Raw genomic sequence first — 16,506 nt, forward strand, 5'->3', positions numbered from 1 at the left:
GAATTTCTGAGGTAGATAGCTAAGAGATAGGATGAAACATATCCCTGATTATCTTAGCAAAGAGTTCACATTGAGATCTTGTATTAGTCCATCAGTTCAGGTGAGATCTCCTACCTGATTCTCCTGGAGTGTTGCTCCTGAGCACAGGTCTGGCATGACAACTTTCAGCTCCAGTGATTCTTTTGTTATGCATATATCTTTTGGCATTGGCTTGTTTGTTTGCAGTAATACATTAATGTTCTTCCCTCATATCCAATTCTAGCCCAGTTAATCATACAGAGTAGACCCTCAGTAAGTAATTGGGCGGTTGGATGGATGGATGTTTGGGTGGTTGGATGGTTGGATGGATTGAAGAATGGAGGTGCGTGTGTGGATGGATGGATAAGTAGATGGATGGTTGGATGAATGGATGGATGGAAGTGTGGATGGCTAGATGGATAGATGTGTGGATGGATAGATGCATGGAAGGAAGGATGGAAGTATGGGTAGGTAGGTGGATAGATGGGTAGATGGATGAATGGATGGATGAGTGGGTGGGTAAATAGATTGATCCAAATGTATAGGTAGGTAGCTAAGTGGCAGATGGATGAATGAGTGGATGGATGAAGGAGATGCTACACAACCTCTAGTTTTACGTTTTAAAACCTTAGCTAATCATAGATCATCTTTCCCATTACATCCTTGTAAAAAATTGAAAAATTATAAACTGGATAAATACCAACAGTTAGGAGAATTAGAATTTAGTTGAGTGACCCAACATAAAGACCATTCATTCAAGGAGTCCTGTTTTCAAAATCAGGCCAGCCCCTTGAGCACCAAAAACCCGAAAAGATTACATTAAAATGGGTGTTAAGCAATGTCTGTGGGTGATGACGAGCATTAAGGAGGACACTGTGTTTGGAGTGAAACTCCAGCAAGAATCTTCCAGCCTTTGGCCCAACCCTAAAATCTCCAGCATCTCTTTATGCTACAAATCTACACAGGAGTGTGGTATAGAGACACTGGAGTGTGGACATTTATCTTTGCCTGAACACAAAAGGGTCCATTACAAAGAAAACAGGAGGAGGCTCCATCTGGGAGCCTCATCAGTAGTCATCAATAGACCCCCTTTGGCTTCACACCAGTAAAGCTCTCCCAAGGAATGTGATTTAGGATGATAGAGATTTCCGTTGGTACACCTGACACCAGCCGTATCACTAGGAATTCTAACGGTCTTCATTTGCTAGAAACCCAAATTTCAGTAATAAGGCGTTCTCGCCAATACGAAGGTATTTATTTTCACCAGGGAAATTGAAATGGGGTTGACAAAGTGCTCACTTACCCTCCCTCATAGTACACAAACATTTATTGAGCACAGATGGGTTCGTCACGGACCATACGAGGGCGTTTCACATCCCAAACCGTAGGCCTGGATGCATTATCTTTTCCACTGGGACTCTGGATTTTCCAGTTAAGTGGCAAATGCTCTGTAATTTCTCTCCATATATTTTACACCGTGACGTTTCACAATTTTCCCTAAATATGTTTTGATATTGCATTCAGCGTGAACTCATGCTGGTTAATCAACTTACAAAAGGCATTATTTGTATTGTTATGAAAATTGTTCTTCAACGTGACAAATATATTCTTGTCCATTAACTAAAAATTTTTAAATATAATCTTTTTTGGTTATTTTGTCAAAAACAAGAGCGATAAAACCGTTAGCCTTGAGCCCTAGTAATCAAGTGAAATCATGTGAGTGTTTAATTGGAAGGTGTAGAGGGACTTTTACTCCCTTATTCAATGTTTTCCTAAGTGATTTTAAACTGCAAGGAAGTTATTCGAGATCGGAACTTTCTTATTTATTTTATTGTAGTTACATGCCAGAATCACCTAAAAGTTTACATTCATCCCCCGTGAAGGTAGAAATCTAGCTCTGCCGTGAGAACTCCATAATTAATCATTTCATAACAACTGGTTGTAGTCAGGATACGCAAGTCTAATTTTAAGGCAAAGCTTAAAGGTGTGATTGATATGTGAGATCCGTGTATCTTCTTCGCTGTTGACTAAAACGTTGAGCATCTCAGGACAGAGGCCAGCACCCCGGGATGCCTCACTTGAGACAGCCCAAATCGCCTGGCTCATAATTCACCTTGGGAGTTACAAGACGTTATCAGCAAGCTGACGGTTCTGTGCTTTCCAGAACCTGCTGGGTTTCTCTCTGTATGAATCCAGGCCCAGCTTTGCCTCCCTCTAGTCTTTCTTTCCTCGTGGGAGTTCTACACAGAGGTTCTACTCTCATTTCCAGGCCCCAGCAGCCCCGAGTGTCCTTGGGACCTTGGCAAGCATGCATGCAGAGCATGCGGGGCTCACTCTGGTGCCTTATGACCAAGGGTGGGCCACTGGTGACACTGGACACACCCTCACCTGACATGTCTCATGCTTGGCTTTTGTCTCAGTGGTCGGAGGATGTGTGCGCGGCCCACCTCACCCAGCGGGATGGGTACCAGGCGACAACACAGGGCCAGCTGAAGGAACAGCTCTACCAGGAAATCATCCACTACTTCGACAAAGGCAAGGTAAAAAAAAAAAAAAAAAAAAAAAGTCATTTTTTTTTTTCCTGTGTTTTCCTCTTTATGCGTACCTTCCTATAGCACACATTTTGTAACACACAATGTTTGTAGAACCAGACATTTGTTAACAGATTGTGTATTGGAAGGTTTTATGCATGGTCCACCCATTGGCACTTCTAAGTAGAAATCCTACCAAAAAAACCCCTGCAGTTCTTCCCTTTATACGTGCTCTGAAAGTAAAGACTAAAAAGCACAAGTATTTTACTAGTCCTTGCTGGAGAAAACCATGTCCGGGACCCTGATTTGGAGGCACTTCTGAGCACTTAGAACGAATGGATTCCTTTGACAGTTGGCATTTTTCTATGACCCCTGAGAAATGAGTCCTGTGGTAAGACCAGTTGTGCTCCATTTTGGCGGATTCTAGATTAATTGGCTCCCACAAATTATTTATTCCATTGACTCCAAGGGAAGGAAACCTGCCATCATTTTAATCAGCCAATAATAGATCTCATCAGTATAGTTTGTGTGATTCACATAAGCTGTAACTATTCGGGGGGGAAAAAAAGGAGCTACTTGAGCTTTTTGGAAGTTTTGAAAATCTGCCACCAAAGGGACTTCGGACCTCCTTCTGTGACTTCATCAGGATTCATAACTCATCTTGGTTACCTGCTTTTTCTTTCTCACTCAGAGGAAGGTGACCAGAGAATCCGTGGAGGTACCGTGTGAGTCTCCTAGGGCTTCTGTAATAAAACACTACCAACCGATTGGCCTTAAATGACAGAAATGGGTTCTCTCCCCATCCTAGAGGCTCTAAGCTGGACGCGAACATGTCGGCAGGGCCGTGCTCTCTGTGTCAGAATGACGAAAGGGAGAATCTGTTCCGTGCCTTGCTCTTAGTTCCTGGGGTTGCTGGCCACCCTCGGCGTCCCATGGCTCCACCTTTGACAGCACATGGCACCCACCCTGTGTGTGTCTCCGTGTCCAGAGTTCCCTCTCCCAAGCCCACCGGTCATTGGATTTACCACCCAATCCGGTATGACCTCCTCTTCACTGATCACATCCAAAGACCCTATTTCCAAATAAGGTCCTATTCACAGAAACCAGGGATTTTGGGGGGTTGGGGGGGGTGGGACGCACACACACACAATTCTACCCAAAACAACACTTACAGTGGGAAAGGATGATGGCCACCTCTTTTTGTGGCTGTCAGTACAGATCAAACCCTATTGAAAAGATAAATGTGTGTTTTATTCATCCCCTACTGTCCTTGTCACAGGGACAAAGAATCAAAGGATTCAGAATAGCATGGAGATTGCCCAGAGACCACTTGGAAATGTTCTACAGATTACACCTGGTCCTGTAGGGGAACAGAACGTATTTCTTCATAGCAATGAGACACTTTCACAATTAAGGCCAATTCCTAGAATTTTCTTAGTTTAGCCAGGGGAACCCTATTTCTCAGCAAAGTGCTAGAGGAAATGGGGCTGATTCAGCCATTCCTTGCCCTGATGACTTCCTGGCTTGCTGTGTTCTGGGCTATGGGGTGGGCAGAGCAGGAGGAGGGCTGGGGAGGGCCAGATGTCATCGGGGCCGAAGGAACGTGTGCCTTTGCTCCTGTGGCCATTCTGGGCTCTCACGGTGGCAGTGTGTCCTCCGACAGCATCGGTCCCTGAGACTTCTCTCACCACGTCACCCTCGTTCCCTCCCTCACACCCTGCACTCCGGCCACGTCGCCCAAACGTGGGGGGCCTCACACGCATCAGCCCTTCCTGCCTCTGCCCAGCAGGCTTCTGCTGCTCCTGCCCTTGGCTGGTTTCTTCCCATCTTAGCTTGAATGTCACCTCTTCTCTGACGCCCGCAGTGTCCTCTCCTCCTCTACAGCACTCTACAGTTTGCAGCGATAGGTTTGCATGTGTAGGTCCTCAGCAGGTCTCTCAATAGTCTCTCAGCGCCATGAACGTAGCAGCCACACATTTTCTTCCCCTTGAGTGTCTAATTCTCAAAATGATGCCTGGCACGTAACCTGGTGGGCATTTGTTGGAGGAACGGAGAAATCAGCAGAAGAGTGAATGAATACTCAGCATTGGAGAGTGACTTCTGATAGTTGGAAATGTTCATCTATAACAGGACAGTGGCCTTCAATAAATCATAAGTCAAAGAGAGTCCTTTTCATTCTTAGCAAAGGTAGCCTCGTATGGGGCCGGGGGGGAAGGAATGTGTTCAGTTTAGAATAGAGGGGTTCTCAACCGGGACCCTCAGGAGACATTTGAGGTTGGCATGACTGGGGGGCATGGACAGCCCTGGCATCTAGTGGGTGAAGATCAGGGATGCTGCTGAACATCCTAGAACGACGTACAGACACACAACGAAGAATTCTCCAGCCCAGAATGTCAATATTGCCAAGGTTGAGAAATCCTGGTTTTGAAAAAGCTCAAGTGACAAAGTATTAGAGACAGAGAAGCAGAGGGACCATTCTCATGTGTTCCCATTTTCTGGAGGAGACACAGAGGTGGTTATGGTAAAGTGACCAGCTGGCTAACCTGGAGTCCGGAAGAGTGTACTTGTTAATCACAGTTTAGGAGGCTTGTCTCCACAGTAGCTGTTAGACTTGTCTTGGCAAAACAGAGTGAAAAGCCTTTCCTGAGGATTTGTCACTTTTCCACAAGAATGTTCAAAGAACCAAAGTCCCCTCATCCGTCGAAAGCTCACTTTGAGAATGAGCACAGGTGAGGGAGAAAATTCATCAGATGAGATCTGAAGTACCCGGGTGATTAGCTTCGATGCACAAAAACTCATTCTGACATCAACAAGCATGACATTTCCTGGGAAGAAGAGAACAGAAGCAAGTATTGCTCATCACCTCCATCAGTCCCGATGGGCAGGAATATGCTGGAGTTTCAGCCTTCCGAAGTCTCAGTGGCTCTGGGCCACCCGGAGGTATTTTTCACTCATGCCACCAGTCCGTCCTGCTGTCCGAGAGCCCAGATGGGCATGGGTTCCGCCACAAAGGAATGCAGCCACGAAGGGACAGCGAGTCACCAGCCTGGCCCTTGCACGCACTGTCCAGAAATGACCCATGCATTTCTGCTCATGCCGTTGGCTAAAGCAAGTCTCGGGACCACAGTGGGCCCCAGGGGGTAGAAGTGCCCAGAAGGGGAGGCAGACGGGCGGCGTCTCCCTCTCTGAGGGCATTTAAGTAGACATGTGAGTCGGGCTTCTAACGGAGGGCTCTCAAGACACGTGGAAATTACCTAAGTAGGTCTATGTTCTAGAAAAGATGATATTCACACAAATTCCCCAGCTCTAGTACAGCTTCCCACAACTGGACATGTGAAAATAGAGATAGCTCACAGAACTTGGTGTTGGGCCTTGATCCCCATTTCCTTCTCCCATGGGGGCTGGGCATGGTGTGTGTAGCAGGAGAAAATGGGCTCCTGTTCCCTGTGGCTAGGACGCTGGAAACCTACCCAGCCAGGGAGTGAGGGAGGTGGGAGGTCACAGCAGAAGGTATCAGAGTTGGGCACTTTGTGCCCGAGGTGATCATTTTCATTTAGGAAATAAGACTGAGACATGGGTGTCCCTGCCAGGTGGGGGTCTGTGCAGTATTTGAGAAAGAATGTCCTCTGTGCCTTTTTGGAATACAATGGAATGAGACAAATGGCTATGCTCATTGCTGCAGATTACCAAATTTGACTTTGAGAGGGCCTCAACGTACACATTTCCATACTCCATTCCCAGATTGCAATCACCTTGGGGGAACCTACCTCACAGTGGCTCCTGGGTGATGGGTAGCAAGTGTTCTAGGCCATGGGAACCTGAGAAGGGCCTCAGTTAATGCGGGGGGACCCCTGAGCATGTGCACTGGGGAAGCCAGCGCTCAGGCAGTGGGTGGGACTGTAACCTAAGCATTCTGATCCTGGAGTCACAAGGAACATGTGGTCCTTGGCACCTGAAGTGTGGCCGGTCCAAACCGAGATGGGCTGTCAGCATACAATACACACGGGATTTTTAAGACTTAGTGTAAAGAATGTTGTTGAGGGCTGAGTTGTTTCTGCCAGAAACTCGCATGTTCAAGTCCTAATCTCTAGGACCTCAGGATGTGACTGTGTTTCGTGCTTTAAAGAGGTGATTAAGGTAAAGTGAGGTCACTGGGATGGGCCCTGATCCAATCAGACTAGTGTACTTCTAAGAAGACATAAGGCACAGACACAACAGTAAGGACTGCGTGAGGGTGGAGTGAGAAGAGGTCCATCTGCAAGCCAAGGACACAGGCTCTAAAGAAACCATCCAGCCGGTGACTTGATCTTGGACTTCCAGCCTCCAGAACTATGAGGGAACACATGAATTGAGGGGACCCAGTCCGTGGTACTTGGTTACAGCCACCAGAGTGACTAATGCAAATGTCAAGTATCTCACTAATTTTTGTGTTGCTGATTACATGCCGAAATGATAATACTGCAGATACTACTAAATTTTACTGAAACTAATTCCACTTTTTAAAAATGTGGCTACTGGTAATTTAAAATGACATACATGCCTTGCATTATGTTTCTACTGGACGGTGCTGATCTGAGCCAGACTTTGTTCTTGAGCATCCAGACCCTGGTCCTACTGGCACATCTGTCCACATGCTGGTGTGAATAGAGGCTTTACCGTTCAGCCTCCGAGGCCATCTCAGGCGGCTAGGACTGCTTACATGCCTGTTGGCACTCATGCTGAGTGAATATTTGAAAAACTAAGTAATATCTGGAAGAATTAGAACATGGGACCAAAGCCAGGAAATAATAGAATTTATGTCAGAACGACAAGGGAAAGCATGATAACAAGCATCAACGTTAGGTATTTTTTTTCTTGTGACCCAATGTCATTCCTAAAATTTGGAAGAAAACTGTCGGGAGTGTGGTAGTTATTCACATTAGGGAATTTGGAGGGATGGGTGAGTTAGGGGCTCTTTTATGGCAGAGGATTCTCGGAGGGGAAAACACACAGGGCAAATGTTAGGGAAGAAAGAGGCAGAAACAGAGGGAGTTATGAATGAAGATACAGTGTAAGAAACCAAGAAAAAGCAACATAGCTTTGTTGGAGCAAGATGCAGCTTTCTGGTACTTATTTTATTATTAAAATGTAGCATTATGCTCCTCAGGTATGTTGTTTTCTTTCGTGCTTTGACCAAAGTCAATTATAATCTCATTATCGGTTTCCCAAGCTCTTAAGGATGAGTCACGTTCCCTCATTGTGATTTGTGTATCTAAGTGCCTTCAGGAATGAGAGTTCCTGACAGCTGAGCTCGTATCTGCGCGCTGGCTTGGCCGGGATCCTACCTGAGGCACTGCTGAACAATTCGGGTCTTTGGACAGAAAAGCTGCTGCTAGGGCCAGCTGATCCAGTGTCCTCTTCCTCGGGAGCTCCGTCTTCCCGACCACTCTCTGTTCTCACAAAGTGGCCACAGTATCTGTCATGGCTTGAATCACTTCAAAGATGCCCAGACCTCTGGGGTCCCCCCACTTCCTCCATAGATAGATCCAGGCCTCTCACCTGACAGGTGAGGACCCTCAGCTCACCTTCCTAGGGTTGTAGGGCTCCACCCTGCCCATCAACCCTCTCTCTACCCACAACATCTTGCCTTTTTTGAGAACATGCTCTCTGATTCCCAACCACCTGGGTCTTCCCTGGGTGTGGAAGGTCCCTTTGTCGCCTGCTGTCACATTCCCACGCTCTCTCTACCTTGGAGCGTCCCTGCCCCCACCATCCAGGAAGATGTCGTCCTAGGCACTCTTTGCTCTGGCCTTAGAACTATTTATGTGTATCCTATATCTCCCTACTTTGAATATCTCACCCTTTTCAGGCCCCCCTAAGTACCCCCGGGGGGGATCCTGGTAAAATGCAGATTGTGATTCAGCAGGTTTGGGTGGGGCCCGAGGCTCTGTATTTCTAAGCAGCTCCCCGTAATGACAAGGGAGCTGGTCCAGGGACCACCCCAGTCACCAGGCCCTGCTTGGGCTGAAGCTACTTGAGCTTCTGTGTCCCTCTCAGGAGGACTAGTGCTGCATAGAAACTGGACACTCGGTCAGAAAACGTTTTTAGTAAACTTTATGTTTGAGAGCAGTTTCAGGTTTACAACAAAATTGAATGGAAAGTGCAGGGAGTCCCCACACAGCCCCACCCCGATGCAGCCACAGCCTCCCCCGCCATCAGACTGCCATTCGGGTTCATCTTCTATTCAGTGGAGCACCTTCTGGCCAGCGCTTGAGTAAAACACTTGGAAAGGGCACCATCACTCAGACATGCCACAAAGTACCTTCTGTTAGGCATGTTTGTCTCCTCTCTGTGGTCTTGCTTCCTGGCCCAGACTCTGAGTCCCTAAGAGGTCTAAAGGGGCAGGTCTCTGCCCTCACTTCTGCAGTGTGTGGGGTTTGGGGAGGGGAGGTGGGGGTTCCCCAGGCTCCTTCCCCGAGCCTGACGCTAAACTCTACTTCAGTACCACGTTCCTTGCAGAGCCTATAGATCAGACAAAGACAGTCTTGCAACACCTGGGCCGGCTTTTCCCTCCTTGATTCTGTGCATCTTTTCGAGATGACAGTCCTCAGTCAGGATGGTTGCAGGAGCTCATCAGTGAGTGGGCAGGACCGCCACACTGGGGGGCATCTGGTATGGGCCACGGTCTCCGATTTACAGCTGACCCAGGTTCCATCCCCAACCCCATGATCTGTGCATGATCCTCCAGCACAGGATCATTTAAATCACAAGAATTTGGTTTGATCTTGCATTTATTTCATTTTAAGGGGAAAACATTACAGTTCTGATTTAAAAACATATATCCGGGTAAGGGGACCTAACGGCTCAGTTGAATTTGAAGGCTGGGGATCACGAAATTCTAAAATGGAAACTAAACAGGGCCTCAGTCTGGCAAAAGTATGACGCACTTAAAGCTTCATCGATGCAGGCTGTCACCATGTGGCTGTATCCTTGTGTAATTAAGGAAATCTTCATTATGTCCTTAATGTGTGGAAACTTTTCACATTCTAGAGCTCATTTCACTGTTTTAAATTTATTCATCTTCCTAGGGGATGCAGGGACTTAGAGAATCCAAGGCAGGGGGATTACTGCCCCAAAGACCTTGGCGGGCCCGTGGAAGGCGTCCCAGAGGCCGCGGGGACAGCGGAGGACAAGGGACCGGGGTCAGAGTGTATTAAAAGTTTCTCTGCCTTTGTGCTCTGAATGCTGCAACGCTGAATGGATTTTCTGCTTTATACCCGACACTCCGGCTTTTGAATTATGTCCTGTTATCTTTCTGTGTTTCTTCCACACGAAGTCATTTTTCTATTTTTGCCTTTCTATCATTTTAAAAAGTTTTGAATGTCTTTCAGCCAAGCTCTTGGGCTTTTCATCTTTTTCTTTCTCTCCATAAAACGTCATTTCCATCTGTTTCCCCTTTCATTCTTTTACAGTTCTTCCTTCCTGGGCTAATAACCACTCCTAGCTCCTTTTCCGTTCTGTTTTTACCACCCGTTTGAGCGTCCCCCTGAAAGCCTTCTGTCGGGTTTCATCCTGGCAGGCGGGCGTTCTTTCCCGAACATGCTCTGCATTGTCTTTCTCATTGTGTTTGGTTGAGGCCTAGTAATTTTCAATAAAGCCCTTAATCCAAGTGCTTCACTGAAAATTACCAGGCTTCTCTATGGAGGATGAGTCAAAAATAGAAGGCCTGCTATCGGGAAAATGGAGTCGGAGGAGTGAGGGTGTGGGTATTAAGTGGCGTTAAGCCACCTCTGAAACCAGGAAGCAGCCTGGCGGCGCCTAGAGAGGGACAGCATGACTGCTGGCCCGCGTGCTGTGTGAGGCTCCGTGACTGTTCCCAACTGGAGCTCGGTTTCCTTTTCCCTTAAAATAACCTCGCCTTGACAAAGTTCACACTTTGCCTTGCACCCAAGTCAAAAATGAGGCATCGTGCATCTTCCTGTGAACTAAAAATAGGGACTTGGAGAGTCAGTTTCTGCATTTGGTGAAATGGTTCAATTTCTTCTCTTAAGGATATGGGGTGAAGTTTTCTCGTTCTATGAGTTTCCCTTTTAAAGCGCGGTGGTTATTCCGAGGAACTGCAGGGCAGGCAGAAAGACACCCTCTTCCTGGATTATTCTCAGCATTTCCAGATGTTTGAACATCCAGATATTTGCCAGAATCTGTTCAGTTAGGAAGAATCTGACCTGCCAACATGTTGATATTGATTTGCTCCTATAAAGAGAGAATCATCTTTTTATCAGAGCATGAGCAAAATCAATGCTTAGAGTCCGTAACGACACTACTCCCCACTCTCTGCAGGGTCCCTGACAGGTGTTTCCACGACCAAGCGTACTAGTGCCGAGGGCACCCATGAATGACGGAGGCCTGCCTCCAGGCCGGGCAGTCCACCCCAGGGTTTGTGTGCAAGCAGATAAATAACAAAACCTTCCTCTGATCTGTCATGCTGGTGGGTGCTGGGTCTACCTGTCTAACGAGTTTGGGAGTGATTACTTCTTTTGGGGAGAAAGGAAAGGCTTCATGGAGGAGGTGACATTTAGATTGGCTCCTGAGGAATGAGATAAAGTTTGCCTGGTGATGGCTGGGAGAAGCCGGAATTGTAAGGAGTGGGATTAGCACAGGTAAGGGGGAGGGCTCCTGAGGCCATCTTGCTTTTCTGGGGGTGACAAGGAATGTGTCTCCGGGGTGTGGGGTGAGCGATCCTGAGGCACACTGATGTAGAGGACTTGAGAGCCAGTGTGCACTTGGCCTTGTATGTCTCCTGAAGACTGGATTTACTCCATTGAGTAAGGAGCCATTGAGATTTCATGAGAAGAGGCAACAATGACTTCATTTTCCTCTTTCCCAGCAGAGGAAGGTGGTGTTGCTGGTGGGGTGGAGGGGCTGGAGACCCGTGGGGAGGCCAGAGCAGTTGTGCAGGCCTGGGATGCGGAGGCCCTGGGCAGGGTGGCCGGCAGCAGGGATCCGGAAAGGGAGATGATGTCTCCAGAGACTTGAAGTCAGCTGATCACACGGTGCCTCTTAAATGGGTCAGTGTCAGAAGAGCAAATGCCAGGAGGAGCCAGGGTGCCCTGCACAACCCAGTCGCCTGAGGCAGAGCGAGGGTCAGTGTCCTCACGTGGCTGCGAAGTTGGAAGAGATGCTTCTGCTAAGTCCGGTGAGGTTTGATTTCCTGCGAGGCAGTTAAAGCTGTTCCGAGTGATGAGGCTCTGTTCCTGTCACATGTTAATTCTCTTTTCAAAGTAGTTGATTCTCCGGCTAGCATTACCAAAGCTATGTGATGTCACTTTGCCCTCCCCGCGTCCCTGGCATACCCTCGGATCCACTGGTCAGTATCTGTCCCTGTATATTTTGCTTCTGTCCTGTCAGAGGGATGGGCTCTCCATGCACCTACCCTGTGCCCCTTGCCCGCCTGCCCCGCCCCTCCAGTGTCCGCGTTTTGCTCTCTATAGACTAATACACTTTCGCCTACAACCGTGACCTTGTTTCTCTCCCATCTTTGAAAGAAGTCTCTCTCGTTCTGACTCCTCTCCAGCAACTGTCAGTCTCCTCCTTTCTACACTGTTCCTCAAAGAGCGATCTGTACTCACTTCTGTCCCTCTCCCCTGTTCTCTAGAGCCCGTTCCCATCATAAGTGCCCAATGACTACCTGCAGAATGAAGCAATATCCCTTCTTTGCAGCCTGATTTAGGCTTTTCAAAGTCTTGCAGAACTACAGATGTCCTGGCCTGAGGAAAACAGGCAAAACCTCTATGTTTGAAGATATGTTTCCTTCCTCACTTTTCCTTTCAGGGCGTTAAAAGCTGAGCAAATAAGGTCCTGTTCTGACAGGTAAAGAGTTTCTGTGGGGGAAAAAACAAGCCACGTTCATGAACATGACTTAGATGGGCCGTGATTCCTTGAGTACTTGACTGCACCAGAGGGGCAGGGTTTATTGTTGATTTGGTTTGAGAACCTTGTCATAAAGGCTCCCTGAGCCTGGCCCAAGTCCCAGGTCCCACTGGTTTCTTGCCCCGTCTGACCAGCTTCCTCGGGTGCTGGCTCTGTCTCGTGCACCCTCGAGGAGAGGACGGCGTTCTTACTGCCCGATTGGGCGGCTCTGAGCTGCAGACCACAGAGACAGTGCACCTGCTGGGCTGGGAAGGTGGGGCCTGACTCTCTCTCCGAAAAATGTCTTTGGAAAAGTGTGGATCCTTTGATCTGATCAGCCGACGCCAGTTGAAAACACCAGGAGTACCAAGGATGGGGCTTGGCTCAGGAAAGCAAGAGGCCTAGAGAGAGGGCGATGACTGCAGGGTCTCTATTTTTTCAACTGAGCCACAGCCCTTGAGTCACCATGGCCCTTCTCATGACATACGTCTTCATGCTAGAGGGACTGGAAAGGGACTGTCACTCACAAGCTCCTGGACTCGCTCACTGGACAAGACCTAAAGCTAGTTCTAGTCCACCTTGCTCCCCTCTGTGCTGAGGGGCCTCAACTGGTGCTCTGGATTCTTCCATACCATAGCATCCTCATCCATTCAAACATCAAAGACCTATGTGGAAGAGGAAATTCAGAGGTCGTTGAATATGAGTCTTCCCACAACAACTGCCTGGAAAAGCAGCTGAATTGTAGAGGCATCCCATAAAACGTCTTCACTGGGGGTGCCTGGGTGGCTCAGTCGGTTAAGCATCTGCCTTCGGCTCAGGTCATGGTCTTGGGGTCCTGGGATCAAGCCCCACGTCAGGCTCCCTGCTCAGTAAGGAGTCTGCTTCTCCGTCTTCCTCTGCTCCTGCTCGTGTGCTCTCTTTCTCTCTCAAATAAGTTAAATAAAATCTTTAAAAAACAAAAAAAGGTCTTCACCAGTGAGTCACTTACAGCTAGTAAGTGAATTAAACCAGAGTTGCCCACCCTGTCCCAGTGAGTCATCGCCAGCCTGAATTATTGCTAAGGGACAGTTGTCCTGGCTGGTGTCTTCTCTCTCATCTGCCATGCTCCCTTGTCCAGTGAGGTCAGTGTTGTCCTATCTGACTGGCCCATCATCAACTGAATAGTTCTTCATAGGAAATCAATAGCTGGTCCGCTCTCTATAGCCACTGCTGTCTGGGAACTAATGACAGAGTTTCATCAGAAGAAGAAAAAGAAAGTTTGGGGCGCCTGGGTGGCGCAGTCAGTTGAGCATCCGACTTGGTTTCGTCTCGAGTCATGACCTCAGGGTCGTGAGATCAAGCCTCGCATTGAGCACCGGGTCTGTTTGAGATTCTCTCTCTCTCTCCCAACCCCTCCCACTTGTTTACTCTCTCTCTCTTTCAAATAAGTAAATCTTGTTAAAAAGAAGAAGAAGAAACAAAAGTTTGTATTCATGAAACTTGAAGAAATGGGACTTCCTGAAACTGGGAAGTTCAGAATGATGGAGACAAGATGGTTCTCTCAAGAGCATGTAGGAGCTAAGATCATCTGATGGAAAGAGGTGGTGGGACAGATGCACATCATGCTTCAAGTAACTAGCAATGTCAAGAACGCAATAAAATGGATTAAGGATTTTAATCAGAAAACAAGGTTGTGTGAGGATCTGGTGCTTTTTCATTCAGGGCTGTGGTAAACCTCATAGCCTAGCTATGAGCTAAAGCAGGACGTTCAAACCCACGGGTTACAGCAGTTCATTCACGGAGGTAATCTAAATTTTGATCGCATTGGATCTGTCTTCTCCCTGGTACTGAAATATCTTCCAGGGTGTTCACATCAGAAATATGAATTGCCCACACTCCTTAGAGCCCTATCCAATTAAAAGTAGATGAAAATCTCCCTAATGCAGAATCCTTTAAGACCATGGGGAGGTGGGGGAAGCCGGGAGAAGGTGTTATTTATAGAAAATCTGATGGAAAACACAACCATGTCACCTCAGGCTGAGTCGGATAAGATATTTATTCAAGACTAACTTTTTATTTTTTTTATTTTTTTAAGATTTTATTTATTTATTTTGAGAGAGAGAATGAGAGACAGAGAGCACGAGAGGGAAGAGGGTCAGAGGGAGAAGCAGACCCCCTGCCGAGCAGGGAGCCCGATGCGAGACTTGATCCCGGGACTCCAGGATCATGACCTGAGCCCAAGGCAGTCGCTTAACCAACTGAGCCACCCAGGCGCCCATTCAAGACTAACTTTAAAAAAAAAGAAAAAAAAGAACAATTACTTTTGATATGCATCTAAAGCATCTCATCTGTCATTTAGGATAAAAACAGGTTAAGCTTTTACTCAGTAATAAATTAGACACCCGGACACTCTAGGCAGCTAATAGAGTGCGTGTTTGCTTACAGAAAACTTAAAGAAAAATTGTGACAGAGAATCACAAGTAAAAGTAATGTTTTCTTTGAAATGGAAATACTCTAAAGGAGGAATTGGTCACTGGAGCTTAAAAGAAATATTGGAAGTGAGAGAGGCCCTTCCCAGAAACGTGAGCTTGGGCCCCGGCAGAGGACCCCGGGGAGGATCTCGAGCAGCAGATTAAAATATTCAGAGAAGGCAAGGCAGCTCTGAAAGTTCCAGCAGGATGGAGACTGTGGCAGCTCTGGGAGGGAGAACAGGTGTTCAGACCCAGGAAGGGCATCGTGGCCACTCTCTCCCTTCCCTGGGCGCTAGTCCCATCTCAGAAATCTTTCTCTACTCTGGGCTTATTTTTATTTTGTCTTGCAGACTATTAAAGTGTAACTCTTATTCCAGAACTTTTTTCCTCATAAAAAAATAGATGGTTTATTTAAGTCGTAGCTATAAAGAGTATTTTAAGTCTGTTGGGCTGTTCACTAATATGTAAGACCCTCCATGGGTCATTCTACTAAGAAGCAAAGACCAACCAGCAGATGAGTCCTCAGTGATAAGGGTGTGCCAGGAAGGGGCCCGGCAGCTTGCATTCTCAGTGGGAGCCTGGAATTCCTGACTAGCCTAGTATCCTTTCAGACCCATCTCAGTAGGAGGGGGTGGGAGAAGCTGCAAGCGCTAGCACATCATCATTGTTATGGGCTGAATGTCTGCATCCCACCTCCCACCCCTAACCACCAAATGCATATGTTGATCCATCACGTGATAGTATTTGGAGATGGGGCCTTTGCAAGGTAAATACGTTCATACTGGGTCATGAATAGGGTTGACCCCCCATGATGGGATTCCTGCTCTTCTAAGAAGAGAAAGAGAGCTCGCCCAAGGCCCTGTGAGCACACAGTGAGAAGGTGCTGGTCCACAAGTCAGGAAGAGAGCCCTCACCAAGAACTGAATCTGCCTGCACCTTGATCTTAGACTTCCCAGCCTCCAGAACTGTGAGAAATAAATGTCTACTTTTTAAGCCACCCCATCTATGGTACTTTATTATAGCAGCCCAAACTAAGACAGTCATCAAAAGCAAGAACTTTGGAAAAAGATCAAGCTGGGCCAGGTACACCTCTCTGTGCCCTTGGGCAACTTACTGACCTGTCTAATCCCCAGCTTCCTTATCTGCAAAATGGGCATAATGAAGTCCCGCCTGACAAGGCAAGGGAGTTGCTGGACAGAGAGCAAGCTTGGAATCACTTGTCCTGACTTGAGTGCTGTCATCTTGTGGGAATGGTGGCGGTCGGGAAATGGATGGTTCCTGGCTGGGGACAGTATGTGGGATGGTGTGGTGCTTTCCTGATTTGAAGTCAACAACCTTCAATTCTTTGGATAAACATTCTTGACGGGCCCTCGGCTGAGGTCTAGTTGTTTTCATTAACGCTCAGTTCCTCAAGGGGCTTGTGGTCTCTGAGAAGGAATAACAAAGAAGCACTCCAATTTCTGTACATAACCAGAAGGTTGGAACTCAGGGGATCCTGGGTCATCATGGGAGCCCAAGGAGAGTTGGCACCCAGAAAGGCTTCCTGGAGGAGATGGTTCCTCCATATGTGACCTGTTCTTCTCGAGTAAACCACTTTATTTTTCCCCAAGAAAAATAAG

General features: G+C 47.4%; 1 protein-coding gene across 3 annotated transcripts in view; it reads left to right on the forward strand.

Annotated features, from left to right (window-relative positions):
- DOCK1 (dedicator of cytokinesis 1) overlaps positions 1-16,506 on the forward strand; it is a 488,408-nt gene that overhangs the window by 433,176 nt on the left and 38,726 nt on the right. For all 3 annotated transcript variants that reach the window (XM_034986026.1, XM_034986046.1, XM_034986035.1), the window contains exon 38: positions 2,439-2,558. In XM_034986026.1, the coding sequence (XP_034841917.1) occupies positions 2,439-2,558 (120 nt within the window). The remainder of the gene's footprint in view (positions 1-2,438; positions 2,559-16,506) is intronic.

Source organism: Mirounga leonina, unplaced genomic scaffold (genome assembly GCF_011800145.1).
Source record: "Mirounga leonina isolate KUSES-001 unplaced genomic scaffold, KU_Mleo_1.0 Mir_114, whole genome shotgun sequence".
Taxonomy (NCBI): domain Eukaryota; kingdom Metazoa; phylum Chordata; class Mammalia; order Carnivora; family Phocidae; genus Mirounga; species Mirounga leonina.